At 41.2% G+C, this 19998-nt stretch overlaps 1 protein-coding gene across 1 annotated transcript in view; it reads left to right on the top strand.

The window, feature by feature from the left end:
• Nucleotides 1–1758: 1758 nt before the first annotated feature.
• Nucleotides 1759–19998, top strand: part of rxrgb (retinoid X receptor, gamma b) — a 35901-nt gene continuing 17661 nt past the window's right edge. Inside the window, 1 exon segment of the mRNA XM_034223531.1 lies at nucleotides 1759–2072. Within this exon segment, the coding sequence (XP_034079422.1) occupies nucleotides 2009–2072 (64 nt within the window). The 5' untranslated portion in view covers nucleotides 1759–2008.

The raw sequence follows: 19998 nt of genomic DNA, 5'->3' as shown, positions 1-19998 counted from the left end.
CACTCCTAGCAATGAGGGGAGCACGTAAAAAGAAAGTGTCCTCTTGAGATCTCTTCTCTGTTTCAGTATCAAGCCTAGAAGATGAATCATTTGTAGACATAAGTAGACATGACACCAATGACAAAACAGTGGTTAGATTATTAGTCAGTTCATATTAAACTTTCAAGAGTGTGCCAGAAATGTAAGTTTGCCAATTGTCCTCCTCCCACGTCTTCATAGTCTATGACACATCCATGAATGCTAATTCAGGCTCTCAAGGTTAATTTGGCGTGTTTGATTTGGGCCATGACACATTATTATAACACGGCATGCATTTAAGAAGGACTGTATTATTTGAGCTTCTCCCTGCGGATTTGTTCAATCTGAATGAGCAGCAGCAAGTGTCTCTTCTCCTTCTCCGGCCTCCCTTCTTCTCCTTCTCCGGCCTCCCTTCTTCTCCTTCTCCTCCCTTCTTCTCCTTCTCCGGCCTCCCTTCTTCTCCTTCTCCGGCCTCCCTTCTTCTCCTTCTCCGGCCTCCCTTCTTCTCGCCCAGTCCCTTGCCAGCTTACTGTCACGGAGTGAGATCAGGTTACTGGTGGCCCTCCTTCAAGCACTGTATAGACATCTGATCCAGCCTCATGCAGGTGCACCGCACAAGAAAACTCTGTTGAGTCATGCAGCTAATAGATGCACACATGTCGGGGAAGGCTACTCAAGTTTTAAGTGCTATCTTTTAATCCAAATGTTCGTTTCCCAAGCATGGGGGGTAGATTGGGCGAACATTTGATAGGATGGCAGGATAGATTAAAAGGAGCAGCTGCAGACAAAAATCAGTGCCAATTTTACATTTACTGGCGAGGGCTATTTTCTGGTGATGATATGACTTACATCCATTGCCAAGTGCAGTATGTATGCTGCATCTGACACTGGTGACCAAAGTTGAGTTAAGTGCAGTTTGTTGCATTTTATCACTATTTTTAAAGCATTGAAACATTCAGACAAAGCATTAGAACCATCCCTGCGTGCAGCTTATTTAGGTTCGCTTGGTGTTTGTCATGTATTGTTCTTCATTGCCTTTAAGGTATATTTTTGGCCTGGGCTTGCATCTGGGTTTTCACTTTGCTCCTTGTTTGCTTGAGCATCCTAGAGCTCTGAAACAGACAATTCCTGACTTCCTGGAATGCTATAACACTTGTTAAACACACAAACATACTAACAATGTGTACTTCAACATGCTACAACAGAACCATTAAGCATGCATGCTTGCACCACTATTTCTTGGCAAAGGGGGACACCGTTATGTGGGAGATAGACAGAATTATTTAGCCTTTGGCCACTTATTGTCACTTCCTTTCTCACATCCTATTTATACCACCTATATTTAAGTAGGTGACTAATACATGACAAAAGGGCAGGAAAGAAGAAATTGACACATAAAAGTGTCGTACTGTCTTCCCACGCCCTCCGGTCTTGCTGCCTTTTAAGAAGGAGTAATGTGAAACTTCTGGTGGGGTACACTTGTACACCCACATAATCCTCACCTCCCCGTGCCCAGACACCCTGTTCTGTCACTACTTAACAGGTGGTCCTCTGTACAGCAGATAGCTTTACCAGAGAGAGAGAGAGACTGATGAGAGAGAGGAGAGATGAGGAGAGGAGGATCGAGAAGAGAGAGAGACGAGAGAGGAGGAGAGAGAGAGAGAGAGAGAGAGAGAGAGAGAGAGAGAGAGAGAGAGAGAGAGAGACGGTCTGAGTGAGCGGTATAAGAGCAGCAGTCTCTCAGTAAACAGTTCCTGTGGGATTGATCTCTGCGGAGGGATAATCTGTGTAATCCTATAACCGGCGCCGGTGGACTCCGCCTCTTTTACGCTGCACTAACGGCACGCCCCTTTTCAACATCGACCCGTCTGCTCGGTCCTGAAAAGTACACACATAATTTTTTTCCGTTTGTCACCGAGCCAACACTCGTGTCTGAGTCCTGGTTCTGAGTGACTGCCGTCTTGCCAGCGCCACTCTTGCCCCCTGAGACATGTGGCACCCTGTGGCATCACCCGCACCTCGAGGCAGCTCAGGGAAGGAGAGTTTTGGACACTGTGAGTAGTTGAGTGAGTTGTCTGGCATGTGTGTTTGTGTTGTTGGATCAGAACAGAGTGTATATGGTGGTGGACGGTGTTGCCTTTCTGCACAGCTGTTGCACTGTGATTTTGCACAGAATTGGAGCACGTAATGCTAGCGCTGCACAAATGCACTACATGGTAAAGCCTCTAATCCCTGTCCACTCTATGGACAAGTTGAATGTATTTCTGCAGCCGGAGAAACCGGCAACAAACAGAAAGATTTGTAAACGTATTGCCTTTTTGCTTTTCCATATAGATAAATCCTCATTGTGATACATTGCTCCAAGGACTATATTTTGGTTGGTTGCATCTTTAAGATACATATTTCATGATCTGATCGACCCCCAGCAGCTCTGTTCCTATACTTTCTAAACCCATTGATTCACGGTAACCGATTGTGACAGGTACAAGGCTTTGCTGTTGTTTGTGACTCACTCCAGTTCTCAGATGTGGTCAGCGAGGATGCCACTCAACTTAAAAGGACGCTTCCAGCTCACATTGCCGTGTCCTTCACTATCAGTTTATCTCTCAACACTTGTCCCCTCCCCATCCTGCTTTCTCTCTCTCGCTGTCCGCTGTCTGCCACCCTGCATGCATCCTTCCATCAACGCTCGCTCTGATAAGCTTTTTCTGCTTTTCCCCCTTCCTAAGTGTATAGAGGTGTTGATGTGAGCTCGCTTGCACACATACTGTAGTCACCATATTAACTGGCTCACTGTGTGTGTGTGTGTGTGTGTGTGTGTGTGTGTGTGTTTGTGTGTGTGTGTTTGTTTACATGTGTCTCTTCACAGTCAAACTTGAGGATGTTCATTCAGTCCCCATTTCTTGTCTGATGTAAGGGTAGAGGAAACACTTTCAACAAACACCTTTTCAGATGAATAATTCTGTCCACATCTCATCTATACCCTGGAGTGTGAACCATCCACACTAATCCTCCCCTGCTGCATGTACATGATGGACATTTTCTGTTCTGATCCCTCCACTAAAAGCACAGCGGGGCAAACAGCTGTGATCACAACCATAATACTCATAGTCACTCTGCAATAATATGGACAGAAAATTAAAGCAAGGGTGATCCTTTTGATCTCCCATTGAATCCTACAAATATTGCAGTTTCATAAAAGTTTAAAAACATTGATTTTGGTAGAGGTTTTGCATGTTTTCACCTATTTTACATTAACTCTAGGGGTGTAACGGTTCACAAACATTTCGATTCAGTACGTACCTCGGTTTTTAGGTCACTGTTCGGTACGTTTTCGGTACAGTAGAACAAATTATCACATAACATAAAATATTTGTTGGGGTTTTTAATTATTATTAAACTGTGAATAATGTATTCACTCAAATAAATACAAAATATAATAAAATAAACATTAAGGTGCAGCATTTCGATGAAGTGAAATAATCTGTATTCAAACTTTACTGTACTAGTACTCACAAAACATAAAATATTTGTTTTGGGTTTTTAAATTATTATTAAACTGTGAATATTCACTCAAATAAATACAAAATATAATTTGTATATCGCGTAACCAATTTTAGTTGAACAATGCCGACAAACAGCTTTGGTTCGGTCCACCTGTCTTTGTCCGTCATCCTTGTACGTAACTGCGAAACCAAAATGTTCCCAAACCGGAGACTTCAATGATGCTGGAGGATTTTCGAGCTCAACTTTATCTGCGTTCGCCACTTCGACAGTTCCTCAAACTACTGACTACATTTGAACGCATCCCTGTGACCAGCTCTCATAGTATGCCTCTCGTCCAATGAAATGACTTGCTCGCTCTATGACGCGTTGAACCCATAGAGGTTGAACCCAATGTGAGCAAATTAAAGAGATTACTTCCAAAAAGTTTTTCACGTTCTCAATTGTTGACGTTTAATGTTATATTAGTTCGGTACACTTCGGTACACACGTGTATACCGAATATTATTTATTTTTTATTTAACCTTTATTTAACCAGATAAAAGCATTGAGATAAAATCTCCTTTTCAATGCTGACCTGGCCAAGAAGGCAGCAACGTTACACATAACACATAACACAAACATACAGAGAACATAACTAAGAAAACAAAAGCCGAACTGCATTGTGGGAGCGTTGCTTCGCTTTGTTCGCGTTCGCTTTGTTCGCTTTGCTCACGTTGCTCGCTGCAAAAGTTGAGCAATGTTCAACTTTTGAAGCTTCGATGGAAGCGTCAGCCAATCAAATCATATGCCAGTACAAGCTCTAGCCAATCAAACCGCGTGCCCTTGTGTCCGGGGCGGGAGATTCATGTGATTGGTTGTTGGTTGAGTTTCAGACACGCCCAGCTGCAAGCTTCAACGCACGCCGCCGTGTGGACGTTGCGTAAATGAAAGAGATTAGGTTTGTATATTGATTTGGTGTCTGTCTATGCAAGTATAATGTTAAACTCGTCTTTGTAGAGCCTTGATTCTACTTGCTGATTCATGTAAGTAATCAGAAAATAAACCTGGACGACGAAAAAAACAAGCAAATGATTCATGTTGGGTTTTTTTTCCAGCTTATTTTGAGTCTCACATTGTAGCTGTAGAAGTTAATAAATCCATGGATTTTAATGTTAGCTTTATTTAACCAGGATTGGTCTCATTGAGATTAAAAATCTCTTTTTCAAGAGAGTCCTGGCCTTAAGAATGGTTACAGCATAGTTACAGACTCTTTGAAAACACACAGTCACAACACAGTCAGAACACAGTGGCTTGCTTCAAGGGCAGTTCATTTCATTTTTTCATTTCAATCTTTATTTCAAACAGATAAAAAAAATAACAAATGTGAAAACAGAATACCGTATTGTTAAAATACAGTATTTATCCACATTCATGATAATATTTATATATTCAACAAAAAAGTCTTCATATTAATAATAATAATAAATCATGTGTCCGAAAGGGAGCAGGAGGAAGCAAAGCTTATTAATTCCCACCCCTTACTTGATCAATGATTGTCCTTTAAATCATTATGCAAGTTATTCCTACATACATTTATATTTATACATACATATACAATCATTTCTCATCTTCAATCACCTCTCTTCATTCTCATAGTTTTCCAAAAAAGTGTTTCAGCACATCCTTTTAAACTGAATTATGCTTGTGCTTTGTTTTGACTCCTGCTCCAAACCATTCCATAAAATCACCCCACAGATTGTTAAACTCATACTTCTCAGAGTTGTTCTGACCTTGAGTTGTTTAAAATGTAGATTTCCTCTCAAATTATACCCAGTATATACAGTTGAAAATGAGTTAAAAAAGTTAAAGGGGTAAAACATGCAAAGCCGGTCCTTTTAATGCCTTAGCCACGCTAGCACCAATGATATATAGATGGCAATGTAGGTGCGTGAGTCGATCCACCAACACTTACCGTAGGTCTCTAGACTGAAATATCTCAACACCTTTAGATGGATTGCGAGGACATACCATAAGTTCAGATATCCTGATAACTTTGATCTTTCCTCGTGTGGCACCATGATCCGGGTCCACTAGTTTATTGGTTTATGAGCAGAGCTAATAAAAAAAGTTGAATCCAAGGCACTGTCTACTACAAATCTTAGATTGAGTTGTACTTTTAAATGTACATTTTTGCACATAGTTTAGATTCCCTGACGCCCTAGCAAAAGGTTTCTGGGGACATATTACTTTTATTCGGAACAACTATGCTCTTACAGCAAATGTATTAATCTGTATTCTTTGGCGGCAGTCTTAGCAACCAATGAAATGCATGATATTGGCCGTTTCCAGGTTAAGGCAGCCTACCAGGGCCCAGTAACACCCATACTTTCCAACACATTTGGAGTAGCTTCAGATAAACAGCTCTCGTGAAACCTCTCAAGTGGTGGAAACAACTTGTTGGTCTCATGCATTACTTTGAGGAAGATGTTCAGTCTCCCATTTGTTCCATAGACCTTTTTGCCATTCCTCTTTAAGTAAAGCCAGAGCGGTGGGTGTTTAGATTGCATGCTTCATGTACTTCAGTATGTATAAATCTGTTTCCATTTTCCATTTATCAGCACGACTTTCTTTCTCTTCAGCTCAGGCAAATATTTAGCATTTGAATGATTAAGTCCTCTTAATGTTTAAATGTGTTCCTTATATTCAGTCATTAATACTTAAAGTGTATCTTTGTCCGTTGTAGGACATCATTTATTTCCAAGTTTTTCACATGCCACAAGTTAACTGTAGATACTAAGCTGATTATGTAGTAGCTGACTATCTAGGATCTTATCACACATCCAAAGGTCAGGTTGTGTGTGTGTGTGTGTGTGTGTGTGTGTGTGTGTGTGTGTGTGTGTGTGTGTGTGTGTGTGGTCTAGCATTACTATACTTGTGGGGACCTAAATCTGTTTACATAGTCACGTGTGGGGACTGGCTTCCCTTATGGGGACAAATTGGAGGTCCCCATGAGGGGAATCATTAATTTTAGGGTGAAGACTTGGTTAGGTTTAGGATTAGGGTTAGGGTAAGGGTAAGGTTAAGGGTTAGGGTTAGGCATGTGTTGGTTATGGTTAAGGTTAGGATAAGTCTCCAGGAAATGCATGTAAGTCAATGTAATGTCCCCTGAAGTGATGTATACATGGTATGTGTGTGTGTGTGTGTGTGTGTGTGTGTGTGTGTGTGTGTGTGTGTGTGTGTGTGTGTGTGTGTGTGTGTGTGTGTGTGTGTGTGTGTGTGTGTGTGTGTGATGCTAAGGTCTGCAGTGGGCATTCAGTCTACCTGTGTGTTTGTTTTCCAGGACTGCTTGCTCAGCTTGTTCTGTCTCTCTGTTAGCTCTTGTTGTTAAAGCTCCAACCTTTCTTATCGCTTGAAAAACAATCTGTATCTCGTCCCTGTCTCAGCCCTGGCCTCAAAATCAATCCTCTGCCTGTGTCTGTGCAAAAAGTCTCCAGTGTTTGTGAATGTGAGGACACGACAGCCACCGCACACATATTGAAAATACAGTATGATGATGTACTTTATGTTCATTAGCTTGCCTGGCATTTTCTTTTTTATGTTTAAGGCTTTGCTTCAGGGAAACTACAGAGCAAGACGGTGCGTGGATAGAAAGGGAGTGCATGTCTTTTCTTTTCGTGGAAAGTGTGTGAGTTCACTAGAGAGTTCACAACGGGGCAGAATTGAGGGTCAGAGAAGTTCAGCAGCTCATGTGCTCGTGTTGTCACAGCCGTCTGTCGGAGAAACATTTCTCTGTTTCAACAAGAGAGGAATGCCAAAGAGCATTTGTTTGTTTTTTAAATTTGGTTGATCTTATATAATAGGCTATATTTATTTTGGCTGTCAAAAAATGCAGTCAGTAAATGGATCCTTCTTGAGGAATTCTTGTACTAAACAGCTTTAAGTCTCCTCCATCTCTCTTAGGTATGAGCTGTCTTTGGCTCTTTTCTGCTGTAACAATGTAAATGCCCCCTCCGTGGGACTAATAAAGGTATTCTGATTCTGAATAACCATTTGTATCTCCTAAATCCCAGCTGTGAAGAATACAACCTGGGGCTTTTCCCAATTGATGATCTAATGTTGTCAGCCAGGTGGAGAGATTAGTGTGGTGGTGGGATCATGTGAGCGTTGGGCAGAGATGCTGTTTGGGATCAGGACAATGCCCTCCCCCATCCTCCCTCAGTCCCCTCCATCCATCCATCCATCGCTCCCTTCCTTCCTATCCCGCTCTGTCCCCTTCTCTTCGTCCCCTCCTCTTCGGCCTCCCACCTTCTTGACAGCTGGCCCGCTGAGCTGCGGATACTTAGTTACCCGCGGATAAGAGGATTTGCTGACACAATTGATCAGACATCAACCTCATTTAGCACAGAAATGAATGTTTGAAGGGTGCCGATTTTGCGTCTGTGTGCATGGAATACTTGTGGTTTTTTAATGTAAATGACGACGAGTGTGTGTGCATGTAAGAGTCCATATCTGGCGCTCTGGAGCTGGTTTGGCAGTAAAGAGATTTCTTAATTATGTGTTCGCTTTATCTAATAAGCTTTCCGTCTTATTACCTCATTACCTCTCTGGCACTTGGACACTGTTGGCACTAAATATGAACATTACAGCATGCACTAATACCGCAGACACACAAATAAAGTATTAAACATATCAATGCCTGCATGCGCTGAGGATCCAGCTTATTAGGGACTAATCTGATGGATATTGAGGCTTGTGTTGTTGTTCAGGAGTCAATCACTCGCCCCTCCCACACACCAGTAAACACTCCCAGCGCTGGTCTGCTCTCCAGACAGGAGATATTATTAGCTAGTGGGCCACGAGCTTATTGAATTACCACACAGTGAAGTGGTCCATCCAGCCACTAATTACCAGAGAGGGATTTAGAGGGTTTGTGGTCTGTGAAGGTTCTGTAAACCTGTTGATCATCACATCAGTGGGATACAGCGGTGGCTTAGTCTGCTTCAAGTGTGAGAATGAAATGTATTTGACAGACCAACATCAAAATAATCTATAGCATTCAGCAGCTGTTTGGTGATGTTGATGGTGAAGGTTAAGATGATGTGGCATTGGTTCTTCCGCCAACAGGAAGTCAGATTTAAAGAGGACATAATATGCACATTTAGTATTTGTTCCTATTTGTATGTAGTGTCTCTACTGTGACATGTCTCCATGCTTTAATGTTCAAAAAGCTCTTTATTTTTCTCATACTGCCTGTGCTGCAGCACCTCTTTTCACCCTCTGTCTGAAACCAGAGCCCAGTCTGCTCTGATTGGTTAGCTGGCCGGCTCTTTTGTGAGACACCCCTTTAACCTATCTGGTACACTGTGTTGGAGTGCAAGCCGACAGAAGCGTTAGTGTTACAAAGTGATGTCATTACAGTGTTTCCCACAGATCTGAAATATACTTGGGCGGGTGGTGGTCATTTTGTATAATCATTTTGCGTAAAGATGGCACTCAAGGGCACACTAGTGGTGGTGTTCCTGGCGGGATTTGAACTCACAGCCTTCCGATCTTCAGCCCACCTCACTATCCATTAGATCAATCACTACCCTCTCAAATGGAAATATGTGTTTACATAAATGGTGACCACACCGTTTGAGACCCACTGAGAACTTAGACTAAGTTAACTATCTAAACACTCAGAGAGTCCTTTACCTCACCTGAGCTGAGGTTATCCCGAGCTTGAATGACACACAGAGACCAATCAAGGGCTTTGATTTATGATCTCTATGACAGTGGCCATGTTGGCAGGCCACATCATGTAGACAGCCAGTCACCCTGTGTGAGGCAGGCCACTTAACGAGGCGAGATCAGAGCAAGGGAGCGAGGGATCATTGTCCACAAGTTAATCGATCGCAGATGGCGTCGTGGTCACGGACGAATAAAAATAAATAAATAAATAATAAAAAAATAAAAAAATGGGTCGCGAAATATACTTGGGCGGCCGTTAATATACCTGGGCGGCCCGCCCAAGTATAGTCTATGTGTGGGAAACCCTGCATTATGTTACGGAAGTAAACCAAAGAGTCCAATGGAGGCATTTCAGGCAGGGGGGGCAGTGTGGGAGAGAAACTGCCAATCACCCTCCATCGTTTTAAAGCTATATCACAGTATATATTTTGCATTTTGTCCAGTACTGTATGTGGCGCCATTTTGTCCTTGCTCCATGTGTGTCAGTTTACATGTATCAGTATGTGGAGCACTGGATATATATAGTTTATATCATATATCCAGATATAAATATACTGTAGTTTGTGCACTGATGTCACCAACTCTTGTTTATTTGATATGTCTATGTTACATTGGTTTCACATTAGGACTCAACCCTTAACTGAATCAACAAACTTGCCTCCAACAGATCAACCTTGTTAAACAAGTTTATCTAAAACAAATTCAGGACCATATCAGATGTGAGCCAACACATGAAAGCAAATATGCTGATGTAATTCTTTCTTTCATAAGTATTTGCTACATTTACTGCAGCTTTGGTTACTGCAACAGTTTATCACAAGTAGTGTAAATCATTCATTGAATTTATCAATCTTGAAGGTCTGCTGTGTGACACGAGGCGCCGGTGCTTCACTTTGTCGGCTGTGTGTGAACCCGGTGGAGTCGTTTCTGAGAACGATCAGTGTCACTCAGGTCTCCTGCAGATAGGAGCTTTTGTGAACTTGGTTCAGGAGTTTGGCAACAGGCGATCTTTGATTTGCGACGCCAGCGGTCAAAGGTGCCCTTCACTGCTCCGTCTCTTTGTTTTCTCTCAAATAGATGCAGCAAGTTCAAACAGACACTGAGAGAGAAAGGAATGGAGCTAAATCTGTGTGTCTTGATCCTTCTAGGCAGTCTATGATAGGGTGACCAGACGTCCCCGTTTTCCGGGGACAGTCCCCGTTTGTATTGGCCTGTCCCCGGTTGAAACTGTCCCCGGAAATGTCCCCGTTTTGTATACGTTAAAAACACATAGCAAGGTGAAATAAAACGTTTCATGTCAGGAAACACTGGGTAAACAGACTGTGGTCATTCAAGCCAGCCCCCACTTCGGAAAAAACAGTCAAGGCAGCCCGCACGTTGTATTGCGGTGCGCGCATATCCTATGCATTACGGTAGAGGCCTGTAAAAACTGCCTTCAAAATAAAAGCGTTTACTTGGTCAATAACAAATATACCTAAAAAACACACCAAACATATTCATATATACTGGAGCTTAAATTAAGAAATATGTACTATATAATATGATCAATAATAATTTAAAACAAACTACGTATAACTACCACATTATAACCGAGTGAATGTAAAATTGAAGTATACAGTTATGAAGACATATCTGACATTTCCACTGGGTGACTAATTTCAATTGATGTTGACACCATCTCACAACACTCCTAAAATAACATTACTTTCTGAAGTACAATTTCAAATGTATGCTATTTAAAATCTCAAATTAGATCTATTGTTGATTATTATTTAATGGAAACGGTCCATAATCAAAGAGTCATTCGAAGTCAATCAAATACTTGTTTCACTTCAGGGTGATAGCAGGAGACCCCATCTAGTCAATCAGAGAAAATCAGGACATTCTGATGTAGTTTCAAAATAAAATACTTTTGAAATCTCATGAACTATCGTCCTTCTGTTTTTATACAAGAATAAATAAAAAACTGTCAAATTATCAAAGACTTATTTCACTCCAGGGTGATAGCAGGACACCCCATCTAATCACTCCGAGAGAATCTGGACTATCTGATGTACAGTTTCAAAATAAAAGACCTTGGAAGTCTCATATATGAGCTATCGTCCTTCTGTTTGTATCCAACAGTTAAAATGTTCAAATTAAATTGAACCAGAATGGTCCTCCTTTTTTCTTTAACAGTGAAGAAAATTGGATATGTTAATGATATTTTGACCGCAAAACTCTAAATGTCCCCGGTTTTAATTTTAAAAATCTGGTCACCTTAGTCTATGAACCAGAGGTGGGAGTAAGTCCTACATGTGCAAGTCATGAGCAAGTCTCAAGTCTTGACCTACAAGAGAATCCTGCCTTCTAGTGGGTTGCCAGGTTTGCGCGCATGGCGCTATAATCACGTTTTTCGAAAAAACTAAACGTAATATCTCACTACAAAAACAAACGCAAATATTTAATTTTAAACAGTCAAGTCCTTTCAAGTCATCTATCTCAAGATTAAGTCAAGTCTCAAGTCATGAATACCAAGTCAAAGTCAAGTCAAGTCTTTTATCAATGTTAGTCAAGCAAGTCTCAAGTAAAACAATATGCGACTCGAGTCAAGTCATGAGACTCGAGTCCCCACCTCTGCTATGAACAGCATCCTTTTAAAGCTTTTAAACATACCTTCCTCTGCTGTGTGACGTGTGATATGCCTGTACATGTCAGAGGCTTCATTGTGTGGAGCTGATTCACATAGAATAGAGAGGGGACAGCCGGTTTAAGCGGGTCATATGAGGATAGGCCCCTTTGAGCCGCTCTGGGCCGATTTATGCTTCCACCATGTTGGCCTCCTTCCACACATACATGCAGACACACACACTCCTCTCTCAAAGCATGCTCAACTCGCTGGCTATTTCTTCTCAGGCATCCCACCAGCTGACTGTGCATGTGCTTTGAGCTGAGCTCTCCTGTGTAGAGCAGCTTCATAAGACCATCAAGTCTGGACAAACTAATGCAGCCTTCTTTGGCTTCGTCTCCAACTTGCACATTATGATTTATAGCTTTAAAATAGGAACTCTGACTCTTATTTTATTATTGATCTGTTTGGTCCTTTTAAATCGGCTAATATAGAACATTGCTTTAACAGTCCTCTGAGCTCATATGGTACCAACAGTGCAAATGTTGAATTGACAATGCTATAAAACATCATGAAAAAAAATTCTACACAAAAGCTGGAATAAACGTTTATAGAGGTAAATTGTTGTCAATAAATCAACTAACAATGTTCAACTTGTATATTAGTTATCTTTTTACTAGAAGGATACAAATGTATGCATATTTGGGAGCAGAGCATCTTGAAACAACATCTGGACTTGATTGTGTGAGTGTTTGTCTTAGTTAGTGATTTTGGGCTCATCCTGTTTTCAAGCTTACGAGAAAAATGCAAGTTGTCACTACAACAAGCAAGAATATAAGCACTCAAGTGAGTTTAGTTTAAAAAAAATGCTTGGCCTCCTATCTTTCTCTCCGACAACCTTTATCTTGTCATCTTTCCCGTCCGACCTGTTCAATCATTATACTTATCAGTCTCTGTATCTGCGGCGGCACGTTGGGAACATTTTGGCTGGAGTGACGATACCCTTGTTATTATATCTCCTACTCAGCACTTCCAGAATAGAATAGATCTTTACGAGCCCTGGAGAGAATTTGTCATGCACATAAAGAGAGGGGTCAGTGCACAAAATCAGACACAGTACATGCTGTACTGTCCTCATCCATTACATAAGCTCGTTATTTAGGTGAATCCGCTCTCCAAAAAGCTGCGGATAAACTCCCGCTATTGTAGAATTTAAATCCAGGCAGTAGCGTTCATTTTTAAGGGTTTGGTGCGTTTAAAATTGTATTTGACTACAAAAGCGTGGGTCCAGTAAGCTCTGGAGAAGAGAGTGGGAGGCCCAGATACATATTTGACTGCCAGGGTTCACTAATGGAGAGTTGGAGAAAGGGGCGAACGAGAGGGGGGATGTAGGCTATAGTCTCAGTGCTAAACAGGAAGTTACACAACATCTGCTCCTTGGCATGGTAGAGAGGGAGTGAATGGCCAGCTGTGTGTTATACACTGTGTCCCCGTGTAAAAAAAGTGCTACATCCAGGCAGACAATTTGACATTCCTCTCTGTTTCCCAATTCCTTGAAATGTGAAGGCATCTTGCATTGCTCAAACTTTCCATTTCCCTAAAATAGAACCTATGCTTCTCCTATCGAGTGCAGACGAAACTAATGGCTGCTGCTAATCACTGGCAGAGGTTATGCCTCACAGCAACGTTTCAAAACTATTGCCACGGATTTAGCAAGTCTTGCAAAAACGCCTGCAAACTGAAGGCACAGGCACAAACAGTCAGAACGATATGTTGTGGACACAAGCAATTATTTGACAGACGCAGACACATCTATGCAAACAAACTATGAGATACGTTCCTGGGACAGCTACTGCCTGAGGGCGAGTCAACGTGTTTTCATCTCACAGTGACAAATGACTACCTTATTTGTCTTTATTATGAAATAACTGTCTCAAAAGGATTATAAAAGCAGGAATGACACCATGTAAATGTACAATTAATATAAAGAAAAGAGTATAGTAAGAGGTGAAATGCATTTTTCACACTGTATGAACTCTTCCTGGTGTGTCTCCACCAGTCATTATCTTTACAAACACGTGGGAAAGTACATTCACTACTGTGGATGTCCAAACTAGTAAAACTAGTTCCTCCGCACATGACTGCATCACCAGGAGTTAGATCGCCAGCCAACAGCATAGGTCTAATTATAGAGATATGGATGTTTTATGATGAGAAAATTATAGAGCTGAGGTTAAAAATGACTGAAGTGGGTCTTTGATTAGAGGTTACATTACGCAATCATTACAAAAATCAAGCCTTTTTAGGATTCCATTCCCATTACATGTCATTTGTTCAACCCGGTATCACGGCAAGACGTGAACATGTGTCGATTTACCATGCTGGGAGACGTGAACATGTCACGGTTTCGTCCCCTTCAAACGTGACAGCTACACGGTATTGTTAACCCATGTTAACCAGTGGAGAAATAACCGGAAATACCAAGCAAATGCTCCCCCGACGTAATGATTTATTTTTTCATAGTCACACTCGATTACAGCGATTTTCTTGTTGCCCCAGCTGGTCGACACCTCTTTTAGCATAAACAAAGGCTACATTAATGTATTAAATCGATGTTAATCCATGCGTGTGGATGTGGAATTAACGGACGTGACGTTGTGCGATTGAGTTGCCAAGCAACAGCTTCGGTTCATGTTCATTTACAAACTATTAAAAAATAAATCATTACGTCGGGGGAGCATTTGCTTGGTATTTCCGGTTATTTCTCCACTGGTTAACATGGGTTAACAATACCGTGTAGCTGTCACGTTTGAAGGGGACGAAACCGTGACATGTTCACGTCTCCCAGCATGGTAAATCGTCACATATTCACGTCTTGCCGTGATACCGGGTTGCATTTGTTAGACGCTTTTATCCAAAGCGACTTACATACTCAATACTGTGGACAACCGGCACATGGGAGACATTTGGGGTGAAGTGTCTTGCCCAGGGACACAACAACATGCAGTGGGACTCGAACTTGCTAGCCCCTGATTCGAAGTCCAGCACACTACCCCCTGAGCCACAGCCTTTCCATGTAATGAGGTTATAAGATAAGAGTGAGAACATTATACATAAAAAGGTACTTTTGTATCTCTGTTGGCTCATAAGTGAGTCCAAAGCTCTCTTAGACTGGGAATGGCAACAGGGAATCTTTGCTAATATATCATGGATTTTCAATTGGCATTGAACTGCATTTCTGTTAGAAAGATCATTTATGGCAACATTAACTGTCATACAAGGTCTTTTGTGCAGAGGTATACTTTTTATGTTAATAAAGATGATATTTATTGCTGAAAAATAAGAACATGAATTTAGTTTGCATCTTTAAAGTAAACAAAACACAGAGGCTGTTCATCGTGTGCCATGCTACCTACACACACACAAATTATTTGACATTTAACTGAGGACAGCGTTGGGCCCAGTATCACACTGTGTATCAGAGTGGGTGTGTGGAGGGTGCACTGACACAGAAGCAGAGGCGTATGCATTTTCTGAGCATTCACATTAGTCCAAAAAATGTGCATATGGTGGCATGTCACTCTTCATCAGTGACATTTTGCTCAAATAAAAACCGTTTTATTCATGTCTTTGACTCACCGTCATTAGCCCAGAGAGGTGCTGCTTTCTTCTTTACATCAGTCTACATCACAACACAAGCATTTACAGCCTGTGGCCTTTGTGTGTACGATGCGTACCGTACATTTTGTTCCTTAGGCGTCAGAATGTATGTATATGTTGGTATTTATTGATGATGACTGAATGTCCTCGTAACTATAGCACATACATGAAGTTGCCATGGAGGCCTGTTACTCAGTTGACTGACAGCTTTCCTAAGTAAGTCATCCATGTAAATGCCAGCCTGTCAGTTTACATCAATGGATGCAAAGCAAAGTCAGCACCCTCTGACCAAAATCTAGATGGGCTTCACTCACATGTTGCCATATTTACACCTCACTGACTGACCAATGGCTCAGGTAATCTACAAGATATCTTCAGATTCTCAGATATGTCAATTCATATGGTACCTCTCTATTTCTGTCACTATTATCAGAATATTTTACTGGTCTTTTCAGCGTCTCATTTTTAAAATAAATGCCTGTTTGCTTTGTGTCTTTTGGATGTATAAGGTTTCTGTTAGTTAACACTTTTGTAAATTTAAACTTTATAAGGTGATAATATGTCATGCCCAGGCCATATTTCAGCCACCTTGCTATTAAGATTGCCTTTTATAATGTCCATCAGTGTTTCGTGATCACGTGACTTGAATTTTGAATTGAGCCGTCCCTTTATAGATACTAGGGTTGCGTTCCAATAGTCCATTTAGCTTAGGAACCTTCCTAACGGAGTGAAATGACCCGGAAGTCCCTCAGTGGCAGCCATGATAAGTGCTGTTCCAATTCTCCAAATGAAAGGAAAGGAGGTTTCGAACTTCCTTTATAACCTCCTTTAGCTTAGGAACCACTGGACCTCCCTAACCGAAAGGAGAGGAGAAAATGCTGCCCCACAATGCATTGCAGCCGCAGCATTTGCCGCCACAACAGTCGGCCGTTCACGGAAACAACCGATTATGACCGAGAAATGATATCATGAAAGTTACGGTGCTTATTAAGCATTTTAAAACGTATGTGGTAAGTTGCCAAAGTGCTTTTTTCTGAACGTTCATCAGTATTATAATCAAAAAGAGAAATATGAACGTTAGTTTTTACTGAAATGATCAAATAAAGTCAACATTTCACTGAGCTGTGTGGGGTTTGTTCAACTTTTAAAAGATGTTTGAATGGTGATATACACAGTGATAGATGTTAAGGACTAACGTTTATAATAAATACATTTGTATTGATTTTAAGATCTTTTCATAGTTCATACAATCATACGTATTGGGATCATTTGTATTAATGTGGACCGGAGGGAGAGGGTGACGAGCATAAGTTTCACTTTCATTTTTTATTTCAATTCCAACTTTGGTCATGAAGAATATGTTTCTCTGTTGTCCACGTTCATAAAGCATAAAGCAACAGCATCAGAGCATGGTGCAGAGTTTCTAGATGAGTCCCTCGTTCTTATTATACATCCATGTTGTAGTCCACTGTATAGAAAACTGTAGTTTCCATAGTTTCCCCACAGCAGCAGAGGCACACAATGACGTCCGCTGGCGCATCATAAACATGTCGGATAGTGAAAGTGCATTCGGATTCTCTAAGTACCACAGTCTCTTCTCCTAAGTCCTTTTGAATTCTCCTATCCACTATCCCTTAACCCCGTGACGTTTCACTCAGAGGTCAAGGAATAGGAGATAGGGTTAGAATTTAGGAGCTGATTTTTGGATTATCGGAACGCAACCTTGGGCTACAGTCGAATAGTCCATTTAGCTTAGGAATCTTCCTAACGGAGTGAAATGACCCGGAAGTCCCTCAGTGGCAGCCATGAGAAGTGCCGTTCGAATTCTCTACATCAGGGGTGCTCAACAAGTCGATCGCGATCGACCGGTCGATCGCGGGGAGATTCCCAGTCGATCGCGAGATGTGTCTAAAAATAGAACAACATATTCTGTTTTATCGTTAATGTCCTGTAACATAATCTTCCTGTGCCAGAATAATGCACTTGAACAGCTAAATGCACAGCAGTCCATATTCACCAGGCCCAACAACAAGAGCAAGGCTGCTACCAGAGCATCTTATCGTGTCAGTCACGTTCTTGCGTAACACATGAAGTCTTTCAAAGACGGCGAAGTTGTGAAAGAAGCGTGCCTGGAGGCTGCCGATGCGTAATAAAAATAACAGAAGCATTTCAACAGGTTTTTGATATGATAAAAACTCAAGTTAGATACCGTTATTAATCAGCTGTAAGTTTGAGTTTGATTGAACTTATTCATTATAATTATTGTACAAAATGGTATAAGAATGCAAACTTAAATTAATCTCTTTCATTTTTTGTAATCTCTTTCATTTTTTGTAAAGCACTTTGAATTGCCTTGTGTTGAAAAGTGCTATATAAATAAACTTGCCTTGCCTTGCCTTGCCTAAATTGATTATAGTCTATTATCAATTCAGGTTAAGAAACTAGTGTTGCACTGCCTATATACACAGTGATAAATGTTAAGGACTAACGTTTAATAAATACATTTGTATTTATTTTAAGATATTTTCATACAATCAGACGTATTGGGATCATTTGTATTAATGTGGACCGGAGGGAGAGGGTGACGAGCATAAGTTTCACTTTCCTTTTTTATTTCAATTCCAACTTTGGTCATGAAGAATATGTTTCTCTGTTGTCCACGTTCATAAAGCAAAGCAACAACATCAGAGCACGGTGCAGAGTCTCTAGATGAGTTTACAGTAGTCCCTCGTTCTTATTATACATCCATGTTGTAGTCCGCTGTATAAAAAACTGTAGTTTCCATAGTTTCCCCACAGCAGCAGACGCACATTCAGGACGTCCGCTGGCGCATCATAAACACGTCGGATAGTGAAAGTGCAGTCGGATTCTCTTAAGTACCGCAGTCTCTTCTCCTAAGTCCTTTTGAATTCTCCTATCCACTATCCCTTAACCTCGTGACGTTTCACTCAGAGGTCAAGGAATAGACGATAGGGTTAGAATTTAGGAGCTGATTTTTGGATTTTCCGACCGCAAACTAGGCTTGTTTGAGACAAGCGAGACCTGCGCAATTGCGATCAACGTCTTGCTAGTGCGTTGCATGATGGTTAGTCATTTTTGCTCTGGAGGCTCGCCTACATGAGACGTTGAAATCTCGCGGGACAAAGACGCCCGCAGACTTGAGAGCGAGGCGGCGAGGCGGCGCAGTTTCTCTCCACGGGCTGCGGAAGCGAAATGCTTGATGGGAAACGACCAAGCCCCCAGGAAGTGCGCCGGACTCAGATGAAAATATTCGTGGTGGCCAAACGGCGGTACTACACTTCCGTTTTGGTTGCCAGGCCCGGAAACACTTTTTCCCATTGACTTAAATGGGAAAGAGTGGTCTGTAACTCATTGGATAATTTTTTTTAAACTAAATAAACAACCCAGTATGAACACTTGTATAGCCCTTATTAAAAACATTCGTTCCTCAAGTTGTAAAAATGTGCTAATAACGTAATTCTGAGAGTTATTTCCCTCTGCATTATGAAGGCGCATCTAACCCACGGGACCGCGCCGCCCGGCACGTTCATGTGATGTTCATGCGTTTACCTTTACCCATGGATGCACAATAAGAACGGACCATACTGCCAGCCCACGGAGCTGTAATAATGGATATATTGCACATGTTTGCTGTAATTCATCATTTGTAAAATATTATACATGGGCTGTATCTTGTATTAAATAAAGTTAATATTACCGACGTAGATTACGTAGAGACGTAATTCCCTGTAGCTTCTTATTGCACTTGCAATATACCATTAAAGGAGTTGAACGTTGCTGTTTGCTATTACTATAATACCACACAGGGATAAGCCAGAGTTTACAACCTTTGCATGTGGGCACAACACGTTTTGACCCAGATGAATTAGCTATACCATATGATATCGCCCGAGGAAGTCGTCATACTTATACATATATAAATAAGAATATATGTGTCAAAGCTCTAATCAAATTAACAGTTGTATTAATTATACTTGTATATATATATATATATATATATCCTGTGTTGTATATTTATACACACAAATGAACAACCTTGTGTGTGTCAAATAACAAGTTTGTAGTGTTTATTTTAGTGTTGTTTTATGCTTATCCACATTTTGATTTCAGAGCACAGGAGAATGCTGGGCACAACATAAAGCTCAACAGTGAAGCTGGCAATGCTGAACAAAACCATCACTAGATCCTGTTACATCAGCGTAATATAAAAGTACATAACGATTGATGTGTACATTAGCATAATTACTAATGGCTCGGACGTTACACTAGCTAGCCGCTAGCTGCTAGCTGCTAACTGCCGCCTCGTTATTCGTTCATATAAAATCCATCATAACAATCCAGAACGCGCGGTGCTGTTACGTGTACGCAAATTGACGTGCTTGATGTGAACGAGCCTTTTGGGGGCGTGGTTAAAGTTGCGCATGCTCTATGAGCGCACATACGGGTACTTCTCAGGAATGCTGGGTAATCTGTGA

This window comes from Gymnodraco acuticeps, unplaced genomic scaffold, assembly GCF_902827175.1.
Source record: "Gymnodraco acuticeps unplaced genomic scaffold, fGymAcu1.1, whole genome shotgun sequence".
Taxonomy (NCBI): Eukaryota; Metazoa; Chordata; class Actinopteri; order Perciformes; family Bathydraconidae; genus Gymnodraco; species Gymnodraco acuticeps.
The sequence above is the reverse complement of the archived record's forward strand: the minus strand, read 5'-3'. Positions and strand labels throughout refer to the sequence as shown.